This window comes from Carcharhinus amblyrhynchos, unplaced genomic scaffold (assembly GCF_965287045.1).
Source record: "Carcharhinus amblyrhynchos unplaced genomic scaffold, sCarAmb.v2.hapA scaffold_40, whole genome shotgun sequence".
Taxonomy (NCBI): Eukaryota; Metazoa; Chordata; class Chondrichthyes; order Carcharhiniformes; family Carcharhinidae; genus Carcharhinus; species Carcharhinus amblyrhynchos.
Genome location: NW_027649781.1, coordinates 5,679,543 through 5,701,480, shown reverse-complemented (window position 1 = coordinate 5,701,480; position 21,938 = coordinate 5,679,543). Strand labels below are relative to the sequence as shown.

Genomic DNA, 21,938 nt, shown 5'->3' with positions numbered 1-21,938 from the left:
TGTCACCGCCACACATGTTCGAGCTCTCCTGAGCGAGTAACAAGATGTTCCGTAACTCCAACCCAAGAGGAGATCTTGAGACCCCCGCCATTGCTACCAGCCCTGTTGGCAGCTGAGTTCGGGTCCCAGAGCAGGAGAGGCAGCCAACCCAGTGGCGGACGACACTGTTACCGAAGAGTAATAGGAGACTATCAATCCATTGCCTGGCACTGCCCTCAGTGTAGCGGAGAAAGGTAACCTGTAACAGTCGGGGAATACCAATGCAGCGAGTGCGAGCTCAGCTTCACCACCAGGTCTGGGCTGAGCCAGCACGACAGGCAGATACATGTCGCTTTGCGCACCCAGAAGCGCCTGGAAGCTCTTCAGGTCAATTCTAAGCCGGGGATCTGTGTCTGTAAGTGAACCCCGGTGCAAGTTACACTCCTGAGGGAACTCGAGCCGAGATTTGCAGGATGCCGGTACACCAATAAGGAAATCGCAAGCATCCTTCAAACTGAAACACCCAAATAAACCTCAGACAGATAAATAAATACAGCATTCCAAATGAAACCATCTCGTCTCATTAACAACTTACATTTTTGAAGTAAGCTCTATCCCACAAGTTCATCCCTAACAAGGGGGAGATATCAAACGCTTTCAAATCATATCAGTGATGCGAGGCAGCAAACAAAACCATCGCCCACATTTCGGTTGCTGCCCGTTTGTAAAGAACGCAAGAATTAAACACCACAGCAAGGGATTCCAACAACTACACCGAGATCTCAGTAAGTACTGCTCAACATCTTACAAGGAGCCAAGACTAGTGGCCAAGGACGGCTCCTTATGGAAACCTGACAAAATACTCACGGTAGATCAGAGAGTTACAGTGGTGGGTGTCACAGTGCGGTACGAAGACGAATACAAGGCACTGAGTTGTGCGGGACTTAAAACGGCACAAATACATCCATCTGGGATCGGAGGTGAAGGAATTACCGGGAGGTTCTGAGTCCGAGTACTTGGGCTTTGTGCTGAGCGCCAGAGGGAAATGGCTGGAAATGAACAACACCTTACTAACATTCTTATTTTACAGAGTAAACAATTTCTCAGCAAGGACAGTGTCAGGGAAAATGGCGGAGAGTAACAATGGGTAAAACTCTATGAAATGGTGGAAGACAAGAGAGGTTAAATTTCTAAAGGTGTAACGGTACAAAGTATAAGAGAATGGGGAATGGGACTGGTGAAGAAGCATAAGGTGGTTCCAGAGCAGTGTTAATGGTTACTGCAGAATGGTAACGGTGGTTAGAATCTGAAGTTCCTGAATTCAATGCTGAGGCTGAAAGGCTGGAAAGGACAGAATGGGAATATTCCTAATTCCTGTCAGGAACAACTAACACTGCATTACCAGAGCTGTGTAAAAGCGGCTGTTGGAAAGAGAGACGTGTCGATGTCCTTTTGGAAACAGTTCATCAGTTAACAGTGATCTCAGTGAATGAGGAATAATAATTATATCAGAACGAACCTTAGATGGAACATATCGAGATCATAGTTGATCTTATTGTGTTCAGTGACTCTGTGATCCTCTGGGGTGTCTGAATGAAATCCGTGGAAAGTTCAGTGTCCAACATTTCACCCGGCAGAATGAATCCCATTGCGATATTCATCAGATGAACAGACAAACCGGGAGTGCAGCAGATTGGAGTTATCTTGGACAAGACAGGGTCTTGATACCAGGCCTGCAGCGATCCTGTTCAGTTCCTGAGTTCTCCAAACACTTGTGCTCCACGATTACTGTTGTTAACTCCCGCTGTCAGCGCAACGATTTGTACTTAAATATTTTCATTGCGGGTTTCTAAACCAACTAAATATAGCAGCATGTATTGAGTTTTTGCAGAATTTTACTGCGTAAAGCCTTCTCACAGAATGGTCAGGGAACATTTCATCAAACAATGGGATTTACTAAATGGGATTTGTTAATTTGAATTTGATCAGATCCAAGGTTCTGAATAAATAACAATGCCAGTCTGATACAACACAGAAAGAGGTTAATCGGCCCATCGAATCTGTGTACCTTTCAAGACAGTCCCCAGGTGAATCAGCTGACAAGAGGGAATCCCCTCGAAAGCTTGTGAGTTTACTATCAAATAAATCGGTTGGACTAAAACATGGTGTTGTCAGACTTCTCACTGTGTTTACCACATCCACAACATCCCCGGGAGCCCAGCCTGCCCCCGACAGAGTTCAATGATTCCCCACCGTTATCCTTTAGACCGCGCCAGTTGTTATCTCCAGTGTGAAAGTGGCGGGGACAGGGCCCACTCTGTAATAATAATTCCCTGAGTGCTGCAGTGATCTTCATCAGTAAATAGCTGAACTGAGGATGTGCGGCAGTAACACCGAAAGTAAAAGCGGTTTGAATCAGGAAGTGCTGAGTGTGAGCATGGCTTCCAGACAACAGCTCCAGGGTTTGACCGAGGAGGCAATTTGTCCAATTTGTCTCGATTTCTTCACTGATCCGGTAATACTGGGTTGTGGACACAACTTCTGCCGCTCCTGTATCACCCAATGTTGGGAAATGAAGGAGAAAAACTCCTGCCCGGAATGTAGAGAGGAGTTTCCGGGAAGAAACCTCAAAGTAAATCGGGCCTTAACGAATCTGGCCGAGAAAGCTCGAAAATTAAAGCTGAATCCGAAAGAGAAGAAAAGTAAACTTCACTGTGAGAAACATCAGGAAGAACTGAAGCTGTTTTGTGAAACTGACAAGAAATTGATCTGTCTGATTTGTAGAGATACGCGGGAACACAGAGAGCACCGCTTCCGGCCCACCGATGAAGCTGTTGAAATCTACAAGGTAAAAGGGAAATATTATTTACCTCATAGTTTTATCACATTTTCAACATACAGCATTTTCATTCTGTGATTTTCCCTCCCAATCACAGGATCAGCTCAAATCTTCTTTAGTTTCTCTCACAGAGAAGAAATTGGCGGTTCTAGAAATGGAAGAGAAACAGAAAGGAAAGATTTCTGAAGTTAGGGTAAGGTCTCCCTGAGCTGATTTTCTGGGATCTCGGTTAGTTTTGTTCCCTTTATCGTGGACCATTAATTATGTTTCACATTTCATTGGGTAGGAACAGTCGAGCAGCCTGCGGACCCACATCACATCCGAGTTCACTAAAATGTATCAGATTCTCACTGAGAAAGAGCAGCGTTTACTCAAAGATCTCAGGAAAGAAGAGGAGAGGATTCTAAAACCAATGGAGAGAAACCTTCGAGAGATTCAGGAGAATTTAAATTCTATTGAGAAGAAACTCTCCAAGTTGCGGAAACAGATGGAGCAAAAAGACCAGCTGATATTTCTGAAGGTGAGGGAATATATTGTGTCTCAGTTCAGGGAAACATCACACAGTCACTAAATAACTGATGGTAATGGTGAAATTAATATAGAATTTACTGAAAAACAGTAACTGATTTCTGTTTATTCCGGGGAAATTCTGCTGTGACTCTGAACTAATGGATCCCACACTGAATAAGATTCCCGGGAATATCTGTAATAAGTTTCTTGATTTTCACAGTTGGTTTGTGATTATTTTCGTGTTTCCCGAGTTTGATTTACTCCTGGAACTCCCATTGTAATCCAGTTCCAGTTCCATGTTGTGAGTGTGTGGGTGTGTCTGGGACGGTGTGTGAGTCACTGCGTCTGTGAGCGGGACTGATGTTCAATTCCAGTTTATTTGACTCTCCACAATCTTCCTTCCAAAATGCATCACTTTACATTTCCGTGTGAAATCTCATCTGCTCTGAGTCTGCTCATTTCACCAGCCTGCCTAACTGCTCCTGAAACCTGTTCTTGTCACCCTCACTGTTCCTGGTTAATTTCTTTCAGGAGGAAGCTTGTTGGAAGAGAAGGTAGGACATGTTCTTTACTGAAACTCTGCAGTTTGGTAAAATAAACTCAGTGATGTGTTATTTTGTATTTATTTATTGGTTGTTGTCACAACTTTAAATGTTCGGTCATTAGTTACCAAGACATCACACACTGCAGGAAATGATAAGCTCCGCGTATACACACTGACGAGAACTTTATGATAACTCAACTCATTACAGTGATTTTACATAACTGTTCTACGATATTGTAATAAATAACAGGGAAGTGTAAATAATACAACCAGGCCGGAAGAGATGACTTGCCCGATGTTGGCCGTTAGTGTCTGTGACCTTCCCACTGACTCTCAGGGAACCGCGCAGTCCATGTTTCTAAGGAGTGGGACACCCATGTCCCTGCATGGAGCCTGACCAACCCGAGAAAGTCTCAGGTTAAAGGGAGAATGGATTCTAAGATTGTACTAAATAAAAATTGGCTTTGCGTCCTTAACAACACCACACTTGTATTCATATAGAACTTTTATTGGAAATTAATATTGCAAGGAGTTTCACAGGAGTATTATAAAGTAAATTGACACAGAACCAAATAAGGAAAGATTAATTTGGATGATAGAGGTAGATTTGAGAGAGCGTCTTCAAGGAAGAAAAAAGAAAGAAAGATAGAGAGGATCAGGGAGAGAATTCCAGAGTTCAGGACCTCGACAGCTGAAGGTCCAGCTCCCAATGTGGGAGTGACTGAAATCAGAGATGTTCAAGGTGTCGGGAGTAGAGAAGAGCAGGATTCTGTGGGGCCAGGGATTGCAGAATTGGATATTGAACTTTGGGATGATTTCAGTCTTTGTCTTTGTTCTACAAACTTTGTTTATCATACAGCAAGTGGACAGGCTAAACATTTATCATTTCCTGCAGTCTGTGATGTCTGTTATCACGTTTTGAACCTTTTTCAAGACGTGGCCGTTTCCATTCTCTGCCCTTGAATTTAAAAGTTATTTCTTTCTCATTTAGAGAAACAAGATTAACATTTCACTTTGTACATTTTCTCTGTCATCAAAAATGCTGTAAACTTGACCATTTAAATAAGTTCTAAATTCTCCTAACAAAGACAAATCCATAGCATCATTTTTACCATTTACAGGATTAGTCAGGAGTATAACAAACTCTCAGTGTCTGCTGCCGCCCTGCCTATCAGAAAGTACAAAGACCTTTTACAGTACAGAGCATGGAGAGAAATGATAAACTTCATTAACCCCGGTAAGTCTCATATTATATGTCCTGCTTATCAATCCAGTTGTAAATATATTGAATGGGCTCCAAAGATCCATCTTAAATAGTCACATTTCCAGTTGTTAATACCTGCAGTCTCCCCATTCTCATATTTCTCTTTCTGAGGTTCCTCCGGGGAAATGTCTGAAGCCATCTGCACTGTGTGTCAAAGCAGTGAAGGGATCTGTATAACCAGAGGAATAGAGCACCAATCTCAGGATGTGAAATGGAATTGCTCCAGGAGACTGGACTGGTCTACTCTGTCATTGTGGGAAACATTTTTTTATCATCATTTATCAGGAAGACACACAGACATTAGAGAGCAGGTGTTGAAGTGGTGGAGGCTACCTCGCTAAATATTTTTAAGACGCGGGTTGATGGGTTTTTGATAAGAGAGGGGATTAAGGGTTATGGGGAGAGGGCGGGAATGTGGAACTGAGCCGCGACAGATCAGCCATGATCTTATTGAATGGTGGGGCAGGCTCGAAGGGCTAGATGGCCAACTCCTGCTCCTATTTCTTATGTTCTTATATTCTGTTTGCTGGAATTGGACACCTTAATCAAGAGGATGGATGCAGAAAGTGCGAGTCTACATTGGATAAGGGAGGGAATGTGGTGATCTTATTGAAATGTTCATGCTCTGGAATAAAAGGGTGGTTATAAACGTCCACAGGTTTCACACAGTCACAGAGTCTAGATCAAAGCTTTACATCTAGAATAGGGAGGATGACAGGGCAGTTTGGATTGAGTGAGGTTGAGTTTTTGAGTGACTCCATTGAGGTAGTGAACCAGTGAACCCATCGCTCACTCGATGAATTTGATCAGAGGCCCAATCCATTCTGAGAGCTGATCTTCAGAACAAAATCTCTGTCCAGTTTCCCGCGGGTTTGCAGTGTGGGAAAATGTTCTGTCGTTCCTGAGGAGGGAACAGGGGATAAGAAATCCTCATGAATACACAGCAGGAGTGAGAGAGAAAGAACGTAAGAACATAAGAAATAGGAGCAGGAGTAGGCCATCTAGCCCTTCGAGCCTGCCCCGCCATTCAATAAGATCATGGCTGATCTGTCGTGTCTCAGTTCCACATTCCCACCCTCTCCCCTTAACCCTTAATCCCCCTGCCTATCAAACACCTATCAACCCACGTCTTAAATATATTTAATGAGGCAGCCTCCACCACTTCAACGGGCAGAGAATTCCAGAGATTCACCACCCTTTCAGCGAAGAAGTTCCTCCTCAACTCTGTTCTAAACCGCCCCCCCTTTATCTTTATCCTTCTGTCCTTTCTGAGCGGGAAGAGCCTCTCCACCTCTATCCTATCCATCCCATTCATCATCTTATATGTCTCAATGAGATCTCCCCTCATTCTTCTAAACTCTAACGAGTACAAGCCTAGTTTATTCAGCCTCCCCTCATAGTTCAACCCCCTCAATTCCGGTATCAGCCTAGTAAACCTCCTCTGCACTCCCTCCAAGGCCAAAATATCCTTGCGTAAGTGCAGCGACTGAAACTGCACACAGTACTCCAGCTGCAGCCTCACCAGTGCCCTGTACAGTTGCAGCAAGACCTCCCTACTTTTATATTCAATCCCCCTTGCTGTGAAGGCCAGCATCCCATTCGCCTTCCTGACCACCTGCTGCACCTGCAGGCTGGGTTTTTGCAACTCATGCACAAGGACCCCGAGGTCCCTCTGCACCGTCGCATATTGCAGTTTTTCGCCATGTAAGTAGTAGTCCTCCCTACCATTATTCCTACCAAAGTGGACAACTTCACACTTGCCAACATGAAATCCCATTTGCCAGTTCCTGGCCCATTCACCTAGCCTATCTAGATCCTTCTGCAGACTCTCCACACCCTCCGCACAATTTGCCGTTCCACCAATCTTGGTGTCATCAGCAAATTTCGACACCATACACTCGGTTCCCTCCTCCAGATCATCTATATAAATGGTAAATAGCTGAGGCCCCAGCACCGACCCCTGGGGCACTCCACTAGTCACCAACTGCCAATCCGAATAGCACCCATTGACCCCCACTCTCTGCCTCCTATTTGACAGCCAATCCCCTATCCACGCTAACACCCTACCCCCAACTCCATGCCCCCTGACCTTCTGTAATAACCTCTTGTGAGGCACCTTATCAAACGCCTTTTGAACATCAAGAAACACCACATCCACCGGCTCTCCTCTATCCACCGCCCTAGACACATCCTCATAGAAGTCCAATAAATTTGTCAGACACGACTTCCCCTTGATGAAACGGTGCTGCGTCTGCTGTATCAAACAATTCTCCTCAAGATGCCTCACTATTTTCTCCTTGATCATGGATTCTAACATTTTACCTGCAACAGACATTAAACTAACCGGCCTATAATTCCTTGACTTTTGTCTGCCACCCTTCTTAAACAACGGCGTAACATTAGCCGTTTTCCAATCTTCCGGCACTTCCCCGGAATCCAGCAACATTTGGAAAATAATCACCAAGGCATCCACTATCACCTCCGCCATTTCTGTCAGAACCCTTGGATGCATTCCATCCGGTCCTGGGGACTTGCCCACAATCAGTCCCTCCAGTCTGTCGAGCACAGCCTCTCCAGTAACAATAATGTCATTCAGGCCCTCCTCTCCTACCATCTTTCCATCGCTTACACCCGGCAAATTATTCACGTCCTCCTCTGTGAAGACCGAAACAAAGAAGTTATTCAAGGCCTCAGCCATTTCCCCACCCCCTACCACTAAGTCCCCCCTCTCATCCTCTAAGGGTCCAACGTTCACCCTAGTCAGCCTCTTCCTTTTTATATATTTATCAAAACTCTTACTATCCTTTTTTATATTTAGAGCTGGCCCAGCTTCATAGTTTATCCTACCCTTCTTTAACAACTTCTTTGTCATTCTTTGTTGACATTTAAACCTCTCCCAATCCTCTTCTCGCCCACTACTCTTAGCTACTCTAAATGCATCCGCTTTTAATTTAACACTTTCCTTTACCTTCTGCAGAAGGTAACAATAATGTCAGGCTTCAATAATGAAGGCTTCTGCAGAAATTGCAGATGTATGGGATTGAGGGTGATTTAGGAAATTGGATTAGGAATTAAGAAAATAACAACATAAGAAATAGGAGCAGGAGTAGGCCATCTAGCCCTTCAAGCCTGCCCCGCCATTCAATAAGATCATGGCTGTTCTGTCGTGGCTCAGTTCCACCTTCCCGCCCTCTCCCCATAACCCTTAATCCCCTCTCTTATCAAAAACCCATCAACCCGCGTCTTAAAAATATTTAGCGAGGCAGCCTCCACCACTTCAACGGGCAGAGAATTCCATAGATTCACCCTCTTTGAGTGAAGAAGTTCCTCCTCAACTCCGTTCTAAACCGCCCCCCCTTTATCTTGAGGCTGTGCCCCCTAGTCCTACTGTCTTTTTTGAGCGGCTGGCGAATTGGCTGGCGGATAGGAGACAGAGGGTGGTGGTTGATGGTAAGTATTCGTCATGGAGTTCAGTTACGAGTGGTGTGCCTCAGGGATCTGTTTTGGGGCCACTGTTGTTTGTAATCTTTATTAATGATCTGGATGAGGGTATAGTTGGGTGGATTAGTAAATTTGCTGATGACACCAAAGTCGGAGGTGTGGTAGATTGTGAGGAAGGGTGTCTTAGTCTACAGGGAGACTTGGACAAGTTGCAGAGCTGGGCCGAGAGGTGGAGGATGGAGTTTAATGTGGAAAAGTGTGAGGTAATTCACTTTGGCAGGAATAACGGATGTGTAGAGTATAGGGCTAACGGTAGGACTCTGAATCGTGTGGATGAACAGAGGGATCTAGGTGTATGTGTACATAGATCCCTGAAAGTTGGGAATCAAGTAGATAAGGTTGTTAGGAAGGCATACGTTGGCTTGGCGTTTATTGGTAGGGGGATTGAATTTAGGAGCCACAGCGTCATGTTGCAACTGTACAAAACTCTGGTGCGGCCGCACTTGGAGTATTGTGTGCAGTTCTGGTCCCCACATTATAGGAAGGATGTGGAGGCTTTGGAGAGGGTGCAGAGGAGGTTTACCAGGATGCTGCCTGGTATGGAGGGTAGGTCCTATGAGGAGAGACTGAGGGATTTGAGGTTGTTTTCGTTAGAAAGAAGGCGGCTAAGAGGGGACCTTATTGAAACATATAAGATGACTAGAGGTTTAGATAGGGTGGACAGTGATAGCCTTTTTCCTCGGACGGAGAAAGCTAGCACGAGGGGGCATAGCTTTAAATTAAGGGGTGGTAGTTATAGGACGGATGTCAGGGGTAGGTTCTTTACCTAGAGGGTGGTGAGGGATTGGAATGCCCTGCCTGCTGCAGTTGTAAATGCGCCTAGTTTGGGGGCGTTTAAGAGATCCGTGGATAGGTTTATGGATGGGAAGGGTTTGGTTTAGGTTAGAGGGTCATTGTTTTTTAACTGGTCGGCGCAACATTGTGGGCCGAAGGGCCTGTTCTGTGCTGTAATGTTCTATGTTCTATGTTCAGCAAGCAGGAGTAAGAAAAATAACTCACCTCCTGGTCACAGAGAAATCATCAAAAGCTCCCTTCATTCCTGCAGTGTGAGCCTAAACACTTTCGAACTAGTGGAATTATTCTAAGGAACAGTCAGTGTTTGAATGTAGAAAATGAGAAAACCAATGTCCAAGCAGGATCTCAGGAACAGCATTGTGATGATGATGAAGTCTTCTGTTTTGATGTTGTCGTTTCCGGTATAAATATTAGAAAGGAAACAGAGCAAATAATTCCTTATATCATTTCTATTAGGGTTTCCAGTGGTCCCTTTAAGACCAGGGATTAATTGTACAGATTGTTCCTCTGGGTGGGGCATCACCATCCAATGGAAGATTAAGATTGTATTGAGTCTCCAGTTATATCAAATGTCTCCAGTTTGTACAGACAATGTGACTTCTCCTTATGTTTAGTGTGGGAAAACTGGATACCTATTTTGCTGCTGCTACATTATTGTGGGGGTTTGATCTCTGCCATTCTTTACATTCTCATCAGTCATCTGTCCTGCCATTCATCTTTGCTCAGTTATATGTTTCTCCATGTATCTGAGCTTTTCCTTAACTTCTTCAGTGAGCCACAGATGGTGGGTCCTCCCATTGGGGATTTTCTTTACAGTAGGAATATATTTATTCTGAATATTCTGAAATATCATCTTAAATACCTGCCTTTGCTTCTGTATCGATGTATCCCCAAGCCTGGGGACCCAGTTCACTACAACTAGCTTAGCTTTCATGATGAGATAGTTGCCCCTATTTAAGTTTAAAATACCGAACTTAGACCCTCTCTTTTCCCTTTCAAACAGGATTTCAAATTCAATCATATTGTAGTTGCGGCGACCAAGTGCTGCTTTCACTCAGAATTCACTAATTATTATTAATATAACCTACTCTCTGGTTAATTCCAGAACGTTCTGCTATGAGAAACTTCCTCGAAAGAATTCTGTGAACTCCCCATCCAGGCAACTACAGCCTGATTTTTCTGGTTTATATTTAGATGAAAATCAGCCATGATTATTACAGTCTCTTTATCTGTGACCCACATTGTGGCTACTGGTGAGGCCGCAGCTGGAGAACTGTGTGCAGTTTTGGGCGCTGCACCTGCACAAAGATATTTTGGCCTTGGAGGGAGTGCAGAGGAGGTTTACTAGGCTGATACCGGAGTTGAGGGGGTTGAGCTATGAAGAGAAGCTGAATAAACTAGGCTTGTACTCGTTGGAGTTTAGAAGAATGAGGGGAGATCTCATTGAGACATATAAGATGATGAATGGGATTGATAGGATGGAGGTGGAGAGACTCTTCCCGCTCAAAAAAGACAGTAGGACTAGGGGGCACAGCCTCAAGATAAAGGGGGGGGCGGTTTAGAACGGAGTTGAGGAGGAACTTCTTCACTGAAAGGGTGGTGAATCTCTGGAATTCTCTGCCCGTTGAAGTGGTGGAGGCTGCCTCGCTAAATATTTTTAAGACACGGGTTGATGGGTTTTTGATAAGAGAGGGGATTAAGGGTTATGGGGAGAGGGCGGGAAAGTGGAACTGAGCCACGACAGATCAGCCATGATCTTATTGAATGGCGGGGCAGGCTTGAAGGGCTAGATGGCCTACTCCTGCTCCTATTTCCTATGTTCTTATGTTCTTATGTTTGTCGACGACTCCCACTATTGACTTCTTTCCCCTACTATTCCTCATCTCCAAACCGATTTTATATCAGGATCTCCTGCACCAGGATCATCTCCAGCTATTGCACCAATGAGTCCCTTGATAAACAGTGCTCCCACTCCACTTTTACCTAGCTTTCTATTCTTCTTGCATATTAGTAAATGTTATCCTTTCCTCCTGCAGCAATGTCTCTGTAATCAGATCATATTCATTGACTTCAATATGTGTTATCAATTTGTTAACTTTATGATGAATGTTGTGTGCATTCAAATACAGAGCCTTTAGTTTCATATTTTTATTACCTTTGTACTAATTAGTCTTGACTCTTGGTGTATTCGTAGGTTTTATCTGTTTGTCCATTCCCGTTATTCTCTGATCCCCATTTCCCATATTATTTTGATGGTTTGTTGCCTTGAATCTCCCCCTGGATTTGCCACATATGTTCAAGGTAGCTTACCCTCTGAGTTGAGTTTGAAGCCCTTTTTACTTCCCGTGTTATGCAATTTCCTGGAACACTCATTCTAGCAGTTCAGGTGTACACCGTCCCAACAATGAGGCAGCATGGGGTGCGGGGGGCGGGCGGGCGGGCGGGGGGGGGAGTTGGGGAAGTGGCAAGATAGCACAGTGGTTAGCAGGGACTTGGGTTCGATTCCCAGCTTGGGTCACTGTCTGTGTGTAGTTTGCACGTTCTCCCTGTGCTAGCTTGGGTTTCCTCCGGGTGCCCCGGTTTCCTCCCACATTCTGAAAGACATGCTGGTTAGGTGCATTGACTGGAACAGGGGCCAGACTGTGGCAACTAGGGGAATTTCACAGTAACTTCATTGCAGTGTTAATGTAAGCCTTACTTGTGACTGATAAATAAACTTTAACTTGACTACTGTCTGGTGGTTCTAACATCCGCCATCATGAAATGCTTTGAAAGGTTTGTCATGGCACGAATCAATTCCAGCCTCCCAGATTGACTGGATCCACAACAGTTGGCCTATCACTGCAAAAGGTCCACAGCAGACGCCATTTCCCCGATCCGACACTCAAACCTGGATCACCTAGTTAACAACGACACCTATGTCAGACTCCTATTTATTGACTACAGCTCAGCCTTCAACACCATTCTTCCTACAAAACTCATCTTGAAATTCCCTGGCCTATGGCTTGGCTCCTCCTTTTGCAACTGGATCCTAGATGTCTTTTCTACAGACCACAATTCAGCAAGGATAGGTGACAACATCTCCTCTGTGATCATCCTCAACTCCAGTGCTCCACAAGGCTATTTCCTCAGTCCCTGACGATACTCCTCAAACACCTATGACCATGTGGCCAAATTCCCCTCCAGCCCAATATTCAAATTTGCTGATGATACAACCGTAGTGGGTCAAATCTCAAACAATGATGAGATGGGCTACAGGAAAGAGATAGAGAATCTGGCAAAATGGTGTGACGACAATCTCCCTCAATGTTGTAAAATGAACGAGAGTCATCAACTTCAGGAAATGTATTGGAGGACATGCTCCTGTCTACAAAAACAGGGAGGAAGTGGAAATGGTCGAGAGCTTCAGATTTCAAGGTGTTCAGATCACTAATAGCCTGTCCTGGTCCCTCCATGCCAAATCGATAGTTAAGAAAGATCAACAGTGCCTGTGCTTTCTCAGGAGGCTTAGGAAATTCAGCATGAGCACCATGACTCTCACCAACTTTTACAGATGCACCATAGAAAGCATTGATATGGCTCCTGCTTTGACCAAGACCGCAACAAACTACAAAGTGTAGCCTAATCCATCATGCAAACCAGCCCCCCATCCATTGACTCCTTCTACACTTCCCGTTGCCTCAGGGAAAGCAGCCAGCATAATCAAGTAACCCATGCACCCTGGACATATTCTCTTCCAACTTCTTGTATCTGTCGGGAAAAAGATACAAAAGTCTGAGAATACGTACAAACCAACTCAAGAACAGCTTCTTCCTTGCTGCCATCAGACTTTTGATTGGTGTTATCATATATTAAGCTGGCTTTCTCTTCACCCCATCTGTAACTGTGACACTATATTTGGCATCCAAGACTTTCGTTCTCTCATATGTACTCTATGAATAGTATTTTTCGTCTGTGTAGCCTGCAAGAAACAATATTTTTCACAGCATAAATGTGACAATAATAAATCAAATCAAAACAACCCACTATCCCCAATACTGGTGCCAATGCCCATGATCCAGACACCAGCCTTCGAACATTCATCTTTGCCATCTCATTTTCCCTCTGCCAGTTTACATGTAGCTCAGGTAATGATCCAGAGATTATGACCTTTGAGGTTCTGCTCCTTAATTTGTACCGAGCCTCTCACGGTGACTATGCCCTTTACAGACATCCCAAATACCCCTGCTTGTGTGACCACTTCCCTCCAACCTAACTGCCACTCCAGATAGTTCTCTAGTTAACATAGAAACTAGAAGCAGGAGTAGGCCATTTGGCCCTTCAAACATGCTCTGCTTTTTAATTTGATGATGGAGGATCATCAAATTCAATATCCTCCCCTCTTCTCCCCATATCTCTTGATCCATTAGCCCCAAGAACTCAATCTAATTTCTTTTTGAAATCACACAACATTTTGGCCTTAACTACATTCAGTTATTGTGAATTCCACAGATTCACCATCCTCTGAGTGAAGAAATTTCTCCTCACGTCAGTTCTGAAAGGTTTACCCCTTATCCTCAAACTATGACCCCTCGATCCAGACTCCTCCACGATTTGGAACATTCTTTACGAATCTAACCTGTCTAACCCTGTTAGAATTTTAAAGTTTCTATGAGATCCCCTTTTCACCCTTCTAAACTGCAGTGACTGTAATCCTAACCGACTTAATCTCTCCTCATATGACAGACCTGCCACCCCAGAAATCAGCCTGGTAATCCTTTGCTGTATTCCCTCTATAGCAAGGACATCGTTCCTCAGATGAGGAGGTCAAAACTGCACACAGTAGTCCAGGTGTGGCCTCACCAATGTGCTATATAATTGCAGCAAAACATCCCCATTCCAATACTCAAATCCTCTCACGATGAAGGTCAACATATCAAAGAACAAAGAAAATTACAGCACAGGAACACGCCCATTGGCCCTCCAAGCCTGCATCGACCATGCCGTCCAACTGAACTAAAACCCCCTACCCTTATGGGAACCATATCCCTCCATTCCCACCCTATTCATGTATTTGTCAAGACTCCCCTTAAAAGCCACAATCGTATCTCCTTCCACCTCTCTCGGCAGAGAGTCCCAGACACCTATCACCCTCTGTGTAAAAAAACTTACCTCGTACATCTCCTATAAACCTTATCCCTCGCAACTTAAACTTATGCTCACTAGTAATTGACTCTTCCACCTTGGGAGAAAGCTTCTGAATATCAACTCTGTCTATGCCCCTCATAATCTATCAATTCGCCCCTCAACCTCCATCGTTCCAGTGAGAACAAAACAAGCTTCTCCAACCTCTCGTCATATTTAATGCCCTCCATATCCCCAGGGCCTGATGGGATATAGCCCAGAATACTGAGAGAGGCAAGGGAGGAAATTTCTGGGGCCTTGAGAGAAATCTTTGCATCCTCACTAGCTACAGAGAAAGTCCCAGAAGATTGGAGAATTCCTGATGTTGTTCCTACGTTTAAGAAGGGTAGCAAGAATAATCCAGGTAATTCCGATCCAATGAGCCTTACTTCAGTAGTAGGGAAATTATTGGAGAGGATTCTTCGAGACAGGATATATTCCCACTTGGAAATAAGTGGACGTATTCGTGAGAGCCAACATGGTTTTGTGAAGGAGAGGTCGTGTCTCACAAACTTGATGGAGTTTTTTGAGGAAGTGACAAAGATGACTGATGAGAGTAGGGCAGTGGATGTTGTCTACATGGACTTCAGTAAGGCCTTTGACAGGGTCCCTCATGACTGACTGGTGCAGAAGCTAAAGTTGCATGGGATCAGAGGTGAACTAGCAAAGTGGATAAAGTCAAAGAAGACAGAGCGTAGGAATGGAAGGGTGAGTTTCTGAATGGAGGGCTGTGACAAATAGTGATCCTTAGGGATCAGTACTGGGATCTTTGCTGTTTGTAATATATATAAATGATTTGGAGGAAAATGTAACTGGATTGATTAGTAAGATTGCAGATGACAAAAAGGTTGGTGGATTTGTGCATAGCGATGAGGACCATCAGGGAATACAGCAGTTGGAGACTTGGGTGGAGAGATGGCAGAAGGAAATTGATCTGCACAAATTTTTTTACTCAGAGAGTGGGTCCCTGGAACTGGGTTGCTGGGGAAGGTAGTGGAAGCGGATACCGTAGTGACTTTTAAGGGGCGTCTTGACAAGTACATGAATTGGAGGGAACAGAGGGATATGGTCCCCAAAAGGGTAGAGGGTTTTAGTTAAGTTGGGCAGCATGGTCGGTGCAGGATTGGAAGGACGAAGGGCCTGTTCCTATGCAGTTTGTTAAACTGATCCTTTTTCCGAAATCCCGACTGTGCCCAAATTCACCATTATTTTCTCAGTGTTCAGTTATTCCATCATTTGTTACAGATCCTAGCATTTTCCGTCGGACTAATGTCAGGCCAACAAGTTTTTCATTCTCCATATTCTCTCTCCCTTCTTTCTTAAACATCGGAGTTACATTTGCACCTTCCAATCTGCAGGAACAATTCCAGAGTCTGTAGACTTTTGAAAGATAACCACCAATGCATCAACTTTCTTGACAGTCATGACTTTCAGCATCTGAGAAAGAGATCACCAAGTCTGGGGAAATTTATCTCCTTCAAATCTCATTCATTTCTCTATTTCCACTATTCTTATAAGCATAAAAGCATCTTGTTGTTCCTCATTAATACCAGCCACCTGATTCTCCATTATTTATGGAAGGTTTTTAACGAATGGTGATCATTGACATTTGGACAGATTATTGAGAAAGTCTGTGTGTTCTGCCTTGGTCATGTCATCTAACATGAGGTTTGAGGTGTGTGTGAGACCAGTGCCTGGAGCTGTGAGGTAGCAGCTGACCAATGCACCACTGTGCCTTGTGTTTCTTTCAAATTATGGAATCTTATGGCTTTATCCTCTTAGTGAGTAATTAGGATTTCCTTTTAATTCATGCTTACCTCGTTCATTATTTATGTATAAGATATATAGTATTACTGTTTGCTTTGTTGACTCTTTAATAGAAAAAAATTACTCCTCACTTCCCCACTTACTCTAATTCAGGGTCCTGGCGAGTCAGAGACAATACCGACAGGCAGAGGGTGTTAAGACACCAATCCATCACAGGGCACACACTCACACACAAAAATTAAAGGGGCAATTTAACATTGCCAATCCACCTAATCCACACATCATTGATGTGGGGAGGAAACGGGAGCACCCGGAGGAAACCCATGAAGACACAGGGAGAATGTGCAAACCTCAACACAGACAGTGACCCAAGGTTGGAATTGAACCCATGTCTCTGGAGCTGTGAGGCAGCATTGCCAACCATTATGCCCTGACGCTGTCTCAAAAATTATTGTATTTCTTTCAAATTATTGAATCTCATGGCTTTATACCCTTCTTCAGTAACTGGGATTTCAAATTTGCTCTGTGCACCAAAAAAAAACGTTGATTGTTCCTATTCTGAACATAACCAAATATGGAGCTTCATCCAATATTGTAACAAATTTGGGGTCTGGTCTGATATCGCACTGAGAAACTCAGAACTTTAGTGTAGAGAGGGATCTGGATGTCCTGGTGTAAAAATCACAAAATCTTAGTCTGCATTTACAGGAAGTAATTAGGAATATCAATGGAATGTTAATGTTTCTTGTAAGGACAATCAAATATAAAAAATTGTGCCTGCAAGCATACAGGGCCTTAGTGAGGCTGCATTTGGAGGAATGTGCAATATTTTGATCTCCTTACGTAAGATCATGAGATCATAAGACAAAGGTAGGTCATTTGGCTCATTGAGTCTGCTCTGCCATTCAATTAGATCAGGACTGGTCTGATGTGATAATCCTCCAACTCCATTTTCCCACCTCATTTCCATAACCCTGATTCCATTACTGATGAAAAATCTGTCTCTTTCAGCCCCAAAGATATATTCCAGTCTTTACACCTCTCTGCGGTAAAGAGTTCCAAGAATTCACTACTCTGAGAGCAGAAATTCCTCCTCATCTCTGTCTTAAATGGATCAGCCTTTCCTTTGAGAATATGCTCTTTGGTCGTGGAATCTCCCACAAGGGGAAACAAACTGTCAGCATCCAAGCTGTCAAGCCCCCTGAGAATCCTGTATATATCAATAAGGTCACCTCTCCTTCTTCTCAACTCCACTGAGTACAGGCCCAACCTACTTAGCCTCGATTGATAAAACTATCCTGTCATATTTGGAATCAATCAAATTAACTTTCTCTGGACTACTTTGAATGATGGAATGTCTTTTCTGAGATGAGGGGATGATAACAGTATTCCAGGTGTGGTCAAACTAGTCACTTCTACAGTTCTAGCAAGACCTCCCTATTTTCACACTCCATTCCCTTTTCAATTACGGTCAATATTCCATTTGTCTTCCCTCACACTTGCTGAGCTTGCATGCCAGCTTTTTTGTGATTTATGCACAAGGATCCCAAATCCCTCTGTGCTGCAGCTTTCTGCAGTCTTTCTCTATTTAAATAATATCCAGCTCCTTTATTCTTCCCACCAATCTGCAAAACTTCAAATTTTCCTGCATTATTTTTCATCTGCCAAGCTTTCATCCACACACCTAATTTTTTTTATCCCTCTGCAGACCCTGTCATCCTCAGCACTTGCCTTCCCACCTATTTTTGTGTCATCTCAAATTTAGCAGTAGTACATTCACTTCCCTTATCCAAATTATTAATATATATAACATAAGAAATGACCATTGAGTTAGAGACTGATTCCTGGGATGAAGGCAGTTATATTTTCATGAAAGCCTGAGCAGATTTGGCCGATATCCATTGGAGTTTAGAAGAATGAGAGGTGATCTTATTGAAACATAGAAGACACTGAGGGGACTCAACAGGATTGATGCTGAGTGGATGTTTCCCTTGCGATGGCGTCTTGTACAATGCATGTTTTGAAAATTAGCAATCTCGCATTTAATACAGAAATAAGATTTTGTTTTCTATCAGAGGGTCATTTGTGTTGGAATTCTCTACCCCAGTGAGCAGCAGAGGCCGGATCACTGACAATATTCAATCAGATCAGTCATGATCTTGTTCAGAACAGGCTCGAGGGGCCAAATGGCCTACTCCTGTTCCGAATTATTTTGTTCTTGGAATTGAGGTTTTGTGTGATATCTTACAGACTTGGATTGTGAACAATCTGTACAGTGACATTTACACAATATTTCACAGAGATATCACCTCCCAGCCGCTGTCTCCAGCTTTCTCTCCTCTACCTCTGTCCCCTCTCCCTCTCTCCTCAACCTTGACCGTCACCCCCCCACTCTCCTTCTCACAGCCTGTCTTCCCTCTCTCAAATTCTCCTTCCCCAACCCTGCTATCTCTCTCTCCTTCCACTCCCTGTCACTTATGCACTCCTCTGCTCACATACTCCCCACTTCTCCCCACTAACTTCTTTCCACCTACATTCTCTCCCTCCCCTTTCTTCCTCTCTCACTCACCTCCCATTCTTCCTTTGACTCTCCCTCTTTAATTCGTCTCTTCTTCCTACTTTGTGTGGCATGGTGGCTCAGTGGTTCACATTGCTGCCCCACAGAGCCAGGGAGCCGCTTTCGATTCCTGGTTTGGGTCACGTCTGTGCAGAATCTACATGTTCTCCCTCACGTCTGCGTGGGTTTCCTTCCACAGTTCGAAAGACATGCTAGTTAGCGATGCTAAATTCTCCCTCAGTGTACCCGAACAGGCACCGAAGTGTGGTGACTAGGGGATTTTCACACTAACTTCATTACAGTGTTAATGTAAGCCTACTTGTGACGCTAATTAACTTGGAAATCAATCTGTCCCGCAATCTCTCTCCCATTTCCCACAACCATCCCATCTCCCTGCCAGCCACTCATTTGTCCCTCCTGCTCCCCGACCCTGCTCCTCACCCACTCTCTCTCAGCACCTTCCTATTCTCCCCCATCGACACATAATCTCGCTCCACCTCACCTCCTATCCCCTTCCCTCATCATTCTGGTATACTTCACCCCCTCACTCTCTTCTCTTCAGACTCTCTCCCCTTTCCCTCTCTCTCACATTCTTCCCTGCCCCTCCTGCTTTATTTCCCATCTTGTCTTTACACGGAAGGGTCTGTTTATTTCTTCCTCCCACACTATCTGCCTTCCAGATGCTCTCTCTACTCTGCTCTTTCTTTCTCACCCACTATCCCAATCCCTGTCATCTGCTCTGCTGTTCTCTCTCCTGCTTCCACACTCAAAACATCCCACTCTGAATCTCCCACATCCCACTCTCAATCTCCCTCTTTACACTCCGGCTCCCTCCAGTCCCTCTCATTCCTGCCTCTTTTCTCTCTTCCCAACTGCACCTCTCCACCTATCTTCTCATCCCCCCTCCCTATCTCTCTGTCACTCACTATCTTCTCTCCGCTCTTCCCTGCCGTTCCTTCCTGGTCTATTCCCCCTCCTCTCCCCTCCCTCCGGCTCCATGTTGCCATCCCATTCCTGCTCCCACTCCCTCCTCCCCCTCATTCTCCCCTCCCCCTCACAAACCTCTCTCCTCTCCTCCCCACCCGCTCTCTTTAAATCACTGACTGTGTTATTTTCACTTTCCCCCAGCTCCAGCCTCTCTGACTCTGGATCCGAACACAGCGCAACCCTGGCTCATCCTGTCTGAGGACCGGACCAGTGTGAGAGTCGGAGACAAACGGCAGCCGCTCCCTGACACCCCGGAGAGGTTTGATCCCGGTCTCTCTGTCCTGGGATCAGAGGGATTCACATCAGGGAGACATTACTGGGAGGTGGAGGTGGGGGAGCAGACAGGGTGGGATCTGGGAGTGGCCCGAGAGTCTGTGAACAGGAAAGGGGGAATCTCCCCGAGCCCTGAGACCGGATTCTGGATGGTGGGGTTGTTACCCAGAAGTGGTTATTTTGCCCTCACCTCCCCCTCACGGACCCGCCTCACCCCGAGTGTGAATCTCCGGAAGATCGGGGTTTCCCTGGACTATGAGGGTGGACAGGTGTCATTTTACAATGCGGACAACATGTCCCATCTCCACACTTTCACCCACACTTTCACTGAGAGAATCTTTCCCATCTTCAGTCCGGGATGGAGAATCGACGGGAAAAACTCGGCGCCGCTGACAATCTGCAGGATTAAAGGTCTCTAACAGATCCACCCCATAATTTCACACCGTCTCCCTGCCTCCTGCCAGCTGTAAACTGATGGAACCTGTTCATATTGTGGTTATTATATAGAATTATAATTTACATTGGGGGCTCCATGATTACATTTGTAAAATGATTCTTCAAAGAAAACAATCTGTGAACCGCTGGAATCGAAACAGTTTTTCTCAAAGATTCCACAGTTCATCATTAAATCCAAGAAGCAGAAACTCAACATGTTGTTTGATTCTGTCACTGAGAGAGGGAGGCGGGATTCCGGGAATTGGAGAAGCCGATTGGCCGGAGCTCCTGTCACTCCGAGCGAGGGAGGCGGGGTTCCGGGGAATGGAGACGCCGATTGGTCGGAGCTCCTGTCACTCTGAGCGAGGGAGGTGGGTTCCCGGGGACTGGACAAGCCGATGGGTCAGTGTTGCTGTCATTGACGTTGAGGGGGCGGTTCGGGGAGGGACTGTCGATTGGTCGCTATAACTGTCAATCAGAGAAGAAGCGGGTGCTCTTGGCATCGGAAATGGCCCGGTCAGTGAGACTGAGGGAAGCGGGGTTCATGAAGCTTAGAAGGCGATTGGTTCGCGATCCTATCATTCTGAGCCAGAACACCGATTTTTGGGGAATCTGAAGGGCGATTGGTCAAACTGGCTGTCAGTCATCGTGAGAGGCGGGATTTCAAGTGTTCCATAAGACGACTGGTTGTTGTGTCTTTCATTCCGATTACGGGGCGGGTTTCCGAGCAGTGGGGAAGCCGATTGGTCAGAGTGACTTCAGGGAGCCGATCCGCGGCATGTGGAACATCGAACATAGAACATAGAACATTACAGCGCAGAACAGGCCCTTCGGCCCACGATGTTGCGCCGACCAGTTACAAAAACAATGACCCACTAGCCTATACCAATCCCTTTTCGTCCATAAACCTATCCATAGATCTCTTAAATGCCCCCAAACTAGGCGCATTTACAACTGCAGCAGGCAGGGCATTCCAATCCCTCACCACCCGCTGGGTAAAGAACCTACCCCTGACATCCGTCCTGTAGCTACCCCCCCTTAATTTAAAGCCATGCCCCCTCGTGCTAGCTTTCTCCATCCGAGGGAAAAGGCTATCATTATCCTCCCTATCTAAACCTCTAATCATCTTATATGTTTCAATAAGATCCCCTCTTAGCCGCCTTCTTTCCAACGAAAACAACCCTAAATCCCTCAGTCTCTCCTCATAGGACCTCCCCACCATACCAGGCAACATCCTAGTAAACCTCCTCTGCACCCTCTCCAAAGCCTCCACATCCTCCTTGTAATGTGGGGACCAGAACTGCACACAGTACTCCAAGTGCGG

The 21,938-nt window shown here is 45.1% G+C and overlaps 1 protein-coding gene across 1 annotated transcript; it reads left to right on the top strand.

Annotated features, from left to right (window-relative positions):
* Positions 1-2,416: 2,416 nt before the first annotated feature.
* LOC145335739 (zinc-binding protein A33-like) lies at positions 2,417-20,598 on the top strand. Its single transcript, XM_080181458.1, has 6 exons — positions 2,417-2,827; positions 2,916-3,011; positions 3,105-3,338; positions 3,860-3,882; positions 4,994-5,109; positions 20,048-20,598. Exons 1-6 carry the CDS (start codon positions 2,417-2,419, stop codon positions 20,596-20,598), a joined length of 1,431 nt encoding a protein of 476 aa, XP_080037584.1.
* Positions 20,599-21,938: the final 1,340 nt, after the last annotated feature.